Raw genomic sequence first — 10,613 nt, 5'->3', positions numbered from 1 at the left:
TAGACATATGCATAATGCGTATCTCTAAACATGGAATTATCCGTAGACATATGCATAATACGTATCTCTAAACATGGAATTATCCATAGACATATGCATAATGCGTATCTCTAAACATGGAATTATCCGTAGACATATCATAATACGCATCTCTCAAGATGGAATTATCCGTAGACATATGCATAATACGTATCTCTAAACATGGAATTATCCGTAGACATATACACAATACGTATCTCTAAACATGAAATTATCCGAATGATTTCAGATCTATATCTGGTGTAATATTATTATAGGTGTTATTATTGAGATTACACTTTCTCAGTAAAGTACAGATCTTCGTACTTTGGTTTGGTTAAGTCAATGCCGGGATTCGAACCCAAACTCTCAGAGTCAGGCACCTAATCACCAGTACACAAAATTAGTCATGAAACCCACTCAGCCACCTCAGCTTAGAATACTAGCATTCCTTCTTCTCATCAGCGTTAATCTTTTCTTTCTTTCTTTCTTTCTTTCTTTCTTCTTAATCTGTAATGGAGTAGCGGTAGGGTAGTCAAGAGGTTAAAGCGTTCGCAAGTTACGCCAAAGGCCTGTGTTCGATTCCTCGCATATGTACCCCCGGAATATTGAGAAACCCGGCGAGAAACTTATATTAAATAAGTTCATACACAATCGCCTTTGACCGTAACGAGGCCAAGCTTGAATTCAAACCCGTGATAACCGGATGCTGGCGTAGCGAACGGAGGCAACCTCTAGCAGCTAGCTGCAGTTCACCAAGCGATTCGTGCATCGTTGACTTAAATAATCCATAGAATTAACAAAGAAATAACGCACTACGATGGGGTAGCCTAGTGGTTAAGGTGTCCTTCGGGTCATTTCGCCAAAGACGTGGGCTTGATTCCATACATGGGTACAATGTTTGAAGCCCATTTCTGGTGTCCCTGTAGTGATATTGCTGGAATATTGCTAAAACCATATTCACTCACTCACTCACTCACTCATACACTTACCTTTGCGTATTTAGTACGAGTCTTATGTGTATATAGAAATACTTTTCACTCTGCTAGTACAGCCTAGTACAATTGAGCGTAGAGATAACATAAGGTTATAAAATATTTAATCGATTTCGCTTGAACACCAGAAATCTGATAACATACTCTCAAATGTATAAGATATCCTTTAATCAAATATATTTCTGCACAAATGTGAATATCTATGTTTACCAAATGCTTGTTTCACTATTTCATGATATAAAAATAATTGTAAAAATGTAATTTATTTTAAAAACAAGATCAACTACGAAAAAAAACAAACTCTTCTGATCAGAGTCCAGTTGTTCTGCATTTATTTCCACCGTTTCTGGGACGACGAAAAAACCCCACATTTTTATCAGAATTACGGAACGGATATTATCGGCGACAAAAAGAAGGTAAAATAGTTTTATCGTAAATTACGCGAAGCTTTACTTAATTATCTTTTCTGCCCAAATAATTATCTTTCGAGAAACAATAACTAGTTTAATATCAAATATGTTTGTGAGACGGGTATAGACGATTAACTCATCGTATATATACCAGTGAAAGTAATCATAGAAAATATCATAATTGTCTGTAAAAAAAGACAGGGTTTTATTTTACAGATGTGAGTGGGTTACGTTTTACTCTGCTTTTAGCAATATTCCAGCAATATCACGGCGGGGGACACCAACAATGGGCTTCATATGTTGTAGCAATGAGGGGAATCGAACCAAGGTCTTCGGCGTGACGAGTGAATACATTCACCACTAGGCTGCCCCGGTGTACCCTAGATGTAGGGACATTATCTTTCACTGATACGACAAAATGTTATTGGCATCAACATAATAACCGTTATTTAAATTGGAGGCTTTCCACAATTTGATAAAATCCTTCTTATTTTCAGTTTCTATACTTGCCCATACTAAACAAGAACAATCACTGTGGAACGATCACTCAACGATAGGTCCAAGAACAAACAACTATCTGGAAGGACTCCACAGCAGAACAGCTATTAATGTAAACAAAATGTATTATAACAACGGCTAAACGGCACATACCTACTTACACATATAAATAAATTATGGAACATAGAGATGTGGTAATACATTATATCCAGCCCCCCAGAGATATGATCGAAGGACATAGGGATCAATAGACACGCTGAGATAAGGGACATAAGGGAGATAACTGCCCGAGATAAGTTTGGTCGATAAAGATTTGTATGGAGATACACAGGGTTCTCCAGTGGAGATAAGATAAAGTGATTACATAGATAACCCAAATAGATAACACGGCAGATGTAACAGCCAGTACCTAGTAACATTAGTTTACACGCGGTGCAATAAAATGTTCAAGCGGAAGTACCTCAAACGTTACCATTTATAGTGTTTCCTTGCTCAAAGGGAACTAGTACGCCGATGGCACTGTTCCGGTGTGTGTAGCTTGATGACGTTGTTCCAGTGTGTGTGTGGTGAGTGAGTGTGCGTGTGCGTGCCTAGCTGATGGACACTCTCCTAGTGTGGGCAGCAGGTACACAATGTTCCATAGTGTGTGGCTGGTTGACGTTGTTTCAGTTTGAGGAGCCGGTTGACGTTGTTTTAGTGTGTGTGTAGCTGGTTGACGTTGTTCCAGTGTGTGTAGCTGGTAGACAATGTTCCACTGTGTGTAGCTGGTAGGCATTGCTTCAGTTTGAGTACCTGATTGACATTGTTCCCGTGTGTGTATCTAGTCGACGTCGTTTCTATGTAGCCGGTTGACGTTGTTCCAGTGTGTGCAGCTGGTTCACGTTTTTGTGTGTGTAGCTGAATGACGTTTTTCCAGTGGGTGCAGCTGGTTGACGTTGTTCCTGCGTGTGCAGCTGGTTGAAGTTGTTCCTGCGTGTGCAGCTGGTTGACGTTGTTCCTGCGTGTGCAGCTGGTTGAAGTTGTTCCACTGTGAGCAGCTGTTTGCCATCGTTCCAGTGTCTGTAGCTGGTTGACATCGTTCCAGTCAGTGTAAGTGGTTGACACTGTTCCAGTGTCTGTAGCTTGTTGACGTTGTTTCAGTGTGTGTAGTTGGTAGACATCGTGCACCAGTTTCTTGTGCAGGCTGTTAAATTGGTTGTAATATATTTATCCATTAAATGTTGGGAAATTAGATCATTATAGAGAAGCAACACTTCTAATAGTATGCATCGGTAAACATGTATTTGAAAACGAAACACATGGTTGTCTTACCATTATCTGTAGCAATGATCATCAAGAAGTTTGTCAGTAGGAAGTCTTGCTAGTAGACGTTAGACGTAAACACATCGCTGAAATTCTTACCACTAAATGGGGAATATACACAGCCATATATAAGTTTATTGCTTTCTCTGTGAACGAAAACACGCATGTGTAAGCATAAACTCTCATGTGGAAAACATAGACCCTTAACTTCGCTATATAAATTTGAACACTTTCCTGTGAACGTAAACGCGTCTCCGAAACCACTTGCATAGAACAATGTAAACATTTGTTCAAACACTTGTCTGTAAACAAAATAAAATAAATTGTATCATTACTTTTGTTGCGTTAACATAAATACTTATCTTTAGGTTTTGATACATTTATCTATACTAGGGACTTCTCTACAAGTGTTAACACCTCTGAATTTCAGCGATGCACTTCAAGTGTCCTTAAATGGAAACAATGACAATAAATAACGTAACTCTGATGACAAGCTTGAGTTGTGTGACTACGTGTGAGTATTGTTTTACATCGCTTTAGGCAATATTCAAGCAACATCACGGTGGAGGACACGAGAAATTGGCTTCAATATTGTTTACTCATGTAGGGAATCAAACTCGGGTCTTCGGTGGGACGTGCGAACGCTTTAATTATTGGGCCTTCCGATCATCATCATGGTCGGTAGTGTCTTAAGACGTTCTAGCTGCTTTAATATTGCACGACAAATAAAGAAAGTTGGCCATCGTAATGTTGAAGGAAATTCTCTGATTGTCATCAATTTAGAATTCATTGTCACTGTGAATAAAAGCATGAAGCAAAACAGCTTTGTGTATCAACACCTCTGTGTAAATATCAACACTACTTCACTGTCTTTGTACACAATCCTATGCAAGTTTACACACTTGTAAATACTTCCTTGTAAGCATAAACACGTCATTATAAGTATAAATATATATCTCTATGAATAAACCGATCCAAATAAGCATTATACTTCTGTATAAACACTTCCGTGAAAGTATAATGCGTCCTTGCAAGAATATACAAACATTTCTATTAATAACCGTTCCTAATATACATGTATATAATACTTATGTATAAACTCTTAAGTGTTAGTATAAATACTTCAATGTAAGTGTAAACACTTGACTGTAAGTGTCCAGAATGCATAAACACTTCTGTACATCCGGGTACATTGCAGAAACAAGCGGGTCAAGGTTCCCCGGTAACAGTCATCCCATAACATGGCATCCTGGGATGTGGCGACGACGCGGCGACTCTAACCGACCACAGCATCCACTCTTGGCATGTCCGTGTACGCTACCGAGTGCCTTTATTGCATCCGGGTCATACTGGGCTGTACTTTCACATTTCGAGTTGATGGGTTTCATTTTACGCCGCTATTTGCAACATTCCAGTAAAATTCCCCCCAAATGAGTTTCACGCATTTATCCATTTGGGGAATCGAAACCGGGTCTTCGGCTTGACGAGTGGACGCTTTAACCACTAGGCTACCCTCATATAGTACCATGGCCCAAATCCGAAAACAAAAACGTACCCTAGGACGAGTCCATTCTGTATTGAGCGGTTTTCATCACTGGAACTGCAGTTCTGTTGTATTAGAGTGAGAGAGTACGGTTTTATGCAACATTAGTAACATTCCAGCAATATGGCGGGGACAACAGAATGGGCTTCACACAATGTACCCATCTTCCGGGTGACGCGCGAACGCTTTCACCACCACCACCACCGTGACCTGTCGACATGGATATTTGCTCACAATATCAGTCACTTGATTGTGTGGTCCATCTGCGTTGTTTTACAGCCTGTAGTCGTACATCAGGGATATTCTTCACTGTTTCAAACCAACACCAATTTGCCTCGAAGAGATTGCACCATAAAACCTCATTCCTTTCTGTTTACATCACCGTTTAAGCTGTGCAAATCCATACAACCAAGTCACTGTACTCAACCGATTCACATTTCGTTGCCGGGAGCTGTTGAGGCTATACAGGTACATCTGTCCGAAACGGACGGATACCGATCCATAAATTTCAGTCATTATGCCCAACCGATTCACATTTCGTTTCCTGGAGCTGTTGAGGTAAACTGGGTATTTATCCGAACGGACGAATACCGATCCATACAATTTGGGCATAGTGCTCAACCGATTCAATTTCGTTTCCTGGCGCTGTTGAAGCAATACCGGCACAGTCATCCGAACAGACGAATGCCGATCCATACCGAATGGACAAAACATACACTTCACGGAACTTTATTTCATCAGTTGGGGTCTCAGTGTCCCCGAGCTATTTGACTGTTTACGGTATACTTCGCTATCGCTTGCATATCTGTTTCAGTTCAGCGTGGCTTTATTTCCCGATGGTGGGTGAAGGTCGTCTGAAGGACGCCGTCTGCTCTCCCACAACACAATTTGGGAGGGATGCAGGCTCCCATCTTATCAGACACACCTTATCCATAAATCTATCTGAGGCTTATCGCATACGCTGGGCTGATATCCTACGGATACCACGTGATTACCCGCGTGCGTCATATCTGATAAAGGTCTCCTATTTTCGTGGGGCTATCTGAATCGGCGCGCTTCGCAATACATCTCCGAATCTTATCGCTCTGTTATCAAGGCGAGGCCCAGGCGACTGCTTATCTTCACCGCCCGAACTCTTGGCAAGGGAACTATTTAAACATTTGCTCATACCATGTAACAATAACAGCTAGTTGCTAACATTCATACCGACCGGTGTGGGATATACCTCTGTTAATTACCGCCCTGTAAAAGTGTTTATTGCTGGGTCGGGCGTATTTACTCGGGATTTATCATTACCGATATAAACAGTTTATACATTTTAAGTGAGTGCGTGAGTTGGGATTAACGCTGCTTTCAGTAAAATGTCGGCATGTCATCAAAGTTTGGTTGACTGAGTATGATTTTACGCCGCTTTTAGCAATATTCCAGCAATATCACGGCTGGGAACACCAGAGACAGGCTTCCAACATTGCAGCCATGCGGAGAATAGAACCTGAGTTTTCGACGTGAAGAGCGAACGCTTTAACCACTAGTCTACCTCACCGCTCCTCGAAGTTTATGGGTAAAGCCCGAAGTAATGGGGATCTTTCACATTTGCAGCTGGTCAAACCTACGAACATGGGTCACAAATATTAAAACCTAAATCAGGGCGAGTCGGGCTTCGAACCCTTTTCAAAGATTCTCGTAACGTCGGGGGCTGTTGGGTAGCCGTGAAGTAATAGCGTTCGCTCATCACGCCGAAGGCAGGGGTTCGATTCCCCTCATGCATACAATGTGTGTGCCCATTTCTGGTGTTCCTGTCGGGATATTTCTGAAATATTGCTAAAAGCGGCTGTGTTCTAAACTCACCCACTCAACTACCCTTATGTCGCCCAAGGGACACAACTCGTATATCGCTTTCCGGCAAGCCAAAAGCTTCTACAGCACGAAAGCCGGAGACGTTAACGGCTTAAGTCTTTAGCTTCTATGTGACTTTTAAATATCGATTAGTTTACCACTCTCAAAGGATGGAAGGGAGTTGTCACTTCAGATACGAGAAAGAAGTTAAAAAGATGACAATTACTAGTGCAGACGCGTTCACGATCAGAACGGCCAGCGTACTGTCACGTATTTGGCACAGAACTGCGAAGCGATAACCTTTGAGTAGTCATTGGGCACTGCTGGGCCGTCAAAAGTATAGTTGACTGAACGAGATAAGCATCATTACGCCCTCGTCCGGAACTTCTTGCCTTATCTCCACACCTTGTAGACTTTCCTCCGCGGATCAATGTAGGCCTGCTAAGAATGGCAGAAAACTGCAGTTATCATCCAATCTTTTTACATTCTCGTGTCGGGGTAATATTTTAATTGATGCATTTAGGAACTCAAAATATTATGTGTAAAATATCCGAAACAGGTTTTCTACAAGAATTATTCATGTGAACCTGTCCTGGTAGAGGGAAATATGTCAGTTTGTGTAACTGTCATCGAATATTATAAGAACTGGAATAACCTGTAATTATTTCTGCATGAATTAGCTCCAGCACATCCTTGCTAAATGTTCGGAGCATGCGGAGAAGTCTTCCTCAATCATTACTGACGTGCGATAACATCTTTCACCGATGAACATAATATTGAAGAATACACACACCTGTTTTGTAGATGCAGGCGGACAGTGCCTTACAAGAATGAGACTTAAAACATTTTATTTTATGCTACCCTTATCGATCGGCAAAACTGTTGGATCTAGGTTATCTGGCTTTTAATCGCTAAGGCCTCTACACTGACAGTTCATGCTGATTGTATTTTTGTTGGACCGTATCAGTTTCCATCTGTCTGCTTTTTATTAAAAAAGTCTTATCTCCGTTCGGCGAATGGCGGGCTCATATTTTTGATTGAAGATAGAGGCACGTCTCTTGTCGCGAACTAGCCTATCTCTCATCGCAGCTGCACAAATAACATAGGCGATTGTCGGCCCTCATCGTAGGATCAGATACGGTGTAACTCCCTCGGCCGACCTTTTGTTTTGCGAAAACAGGGTAACTCCGGCAGTGCAGTCCGCCATTTCTATGACACGGCCGTTGATAACACAAGATGAATGGCGCGATCGGCAGACGATAAGATAACATCAGCAGATAAGCCCGATAAGGCCCGCATACATAATTTGAGTCATCTCGCTACCGAGTCGACCCAGCATAGAGATTGTATCTCGGATAAATCCGCCTCGATTTGGAGTCCACTTCGCTGTAGCGAACAATGCGAGTGATTTCTGCTAGTGTTTTACATTGCTTGAAACTCGACGGAACTTCGCATCAACACTGACCCCTTAGAGGTCACGGCGCAGTCGAATAGACCGCAAATACGGGGTCACAGCGCATTGACCTCCCCGTGCATGGAACTTTCATATACAACACGGGAACGGTAACACGGTTTGTGATGTCCCGGCGAAAACAATCAAACCCAAAGCCTTTGAAACGTAAGTACATGGTTTATCAGTCATTTGGATTAACATTATGTGTATTTACCGGATTTCAAACAACAACAACGAAGCAATGGGCTGCTGTGACAATTGTTGTATGGGAGTGTTATGGATTTGCCTGGATTGAGCTAGCAGACGACACATCTGTAGCGGTAACGCTATGACAGTACGGCAAATGTGTAGCTCTGCTTATACCGTACACAGGAACCATCTGCGACTCAAACGATTTTTAACATCTATGTGATTTTTTGTAACTGTTTTGGGTGATTCCTGAAATTGATACCCAACGTTCATTTGTGCCTTGCTAAACGATAGTTTTCGTGATGTGACATTGAATGATACTGTTTGTCCCTGAAATTGAACAGCTTTATCTCTGATTGGTTTTGTTCACGGTTGTGTTCCCTCGTGTTTACATCGTTGTTAGATACATTTATCGGAAAATAATATATTTAGATACAACGTCATTCAGTTGACATGTACACAACATCCCGATGTAATTCTATTGACATGTCATCTATGTTCTATAGAATTTATGTCACATTTGTAATAGAATTCATTTGCATAAGCAAGTGGTTTAAACAGCAACAAATTTTCAATTAGCTGGATATATATCTGACGAATCGTAACTCTTTCGAGGACATGCTTGTAGACATTCTGTCGTCTGTCGCGTCCTCTTCCCGCAGACGAGCCTCGTCACGAGGGTGTGAGCATGTGCCATACTGTATGTAACATCACGACTCGCATGGGTCGTAAATATCAGAGAGCTTACAGTCTTGTTCATTTAGCTCAAGTTCTCGACATTTTTTATGATATCCATGCTACCAGCTGATTATGCGATGACTATCATAATCCTTTTTGGGATGTCACAATTACTGTATATTATCATTTAATGGCTGTTCTTTGTATATTGTCGGAGCGATAATGCTGAACGGAGCATGATATCCATTTTTAAATTAATACCTCAATTACGACGGTTAAGTAATGCCCCTTTAATGCATCACACAGTTCAACCAGACAATACACAGATTACCAGAACCACTGTCTATTCGAAACGTTATATATGAACGGACAGGATCCAGGAATATTCAAAGGGTCAACGGCGGACATACGGAAAATATATGAAACATCCCCCATCCCTGTACAACTTCGTTTGATGGCCACTTAACTGTTGTTAACATGGCTATGAATGTAGACGGGGTCTAGTCCTTTGTGCCACACAACCCAGGGGTGATATGGGACGATTGTCTCTTATCTCCCACCATCGTGGGGGCTCACGTATACACATCGTATCACATGTTGGCCTATCAGCTCGTGATTGAGGAATCTACCGTGATTTCCCTGTATCTATGGCCATAGGGGTTTGATGACAGAATTCTCGGAGTCTCATGCTTTATCGCAAAACAAACAACCCTCACCTAGCCAGACATTGATATTCACGTATAACGCTTTGTAAAAGTGACCGGCAATAAACACTGTCTGTGCTTCGCTCCTCGAAACACACGTGCATCACAAGCTTGTACTAACGTGAGGCGTAAGACACAGCGTTGGGGCAGTAAATCAATTCAACGAAGCACTCTAACAAATGACTGGTCCAGAAAATAGACCCGGAAAAGAATACCATTTCCAACTAAGTACACACCTGGTTAGAACAAATACCGAAAATGTGATTTCTTTTTTGATGATCTGTGAGCGAAAGTCCTTACTTTAATAATGATTTTTTTTCCCACATTTCCGAAATTACTTTTCGTCCACCTTGCGAACGTATAGTGGTCGTTTGTGGATCGGCATTTGATATTTTTTTCTTTTTTGTTAGACATAGTAGACATTTCCTTGCAGCGATAGACGCCTCTTCGTCTTCTCCAAGCTGAATGTGGTGATGTACACATCTCTCGAAAAACACCGATATATACATATCTGTAGACAATGAGTGACAGCCTGGATTTGTGTGTATCTTTCATTACCACTTAGATAAGAAAATATTCGGGTAATGCAGTTTCAAATTTTATTTTGTGACCAATTAAATTGTGATGGTTTTATAAAGACATATCGACGTCTAAAGTTGTTCTGGAAGGGGTCAGAATTAACGTTAGTTTTTAAATAGTTATAACTTGAAAAGATTAATCAGATAGTATTGAAAAGAAGGGATCCACAGGCTATATATTATATGGAGCAGGCAGTTGACATAGCCTGGTGGAAATATATATAGGTAGATATTTGACGAGGATTGATACACTGATACAATTGATAAATTATAATATATTCATAATTTTTCCACAATGGTTTTGCTTAAAACTTCAGACAATGATTGTATATTGTTTCCAAGCTAATGTCTGAACATTAAATTCTAAGGGCTTAGTACCTTGTACCTTTGACGTGTATATATCATACAC

General features: G+C 41.0%; 1 protein-coding gene across 1 annotated transcript in view; it reads left to right on the top strand.

Moving 5' to 3' along the window:
• Positions 1 to 7,984: 7,984 nt before the first annotated feature.
• Positions 7,985 to 10,613, top strand: part of LOC137258552 (zinc finger protein ush-like) — a 62,441-nt gene continuing 59,812 nt past the window's right edge. The window contains exon 1 of the mRNA XM_067796260.1: positions 7,985 to 8,220. Coding sequence (XP_067652361.1) covers positions 8,181 to 8,220 — 40 coding nt within the window. The 5' untranslated portion in view covers positions 7,985 to 8,180. The remainder of the gene's footprint in view (positions 8,221 to 10,613) is intronic.

The sequence above is a fragment of the Haliotis asinina genome, chromosome 12 (genome assembly GCF_037392515.1).
Source record: "Haliotis asinina isolate JCU_RB_2024 chromosome 12, JCU_Hal_asi_v2, whole genome shotgun sequence".
In the NCBI taxonomy this organism is placed as follows: Eukaryota; Metazoa; Mollusca; class Gastropoda; order Lepetellida; family Haliotidae; genus Haliotis; species Haliotis asinina.
Note: the sequence above shows the minus strand (reverse complement) of the source record. Positions and strands in the feature narration are given on the sequence as shown.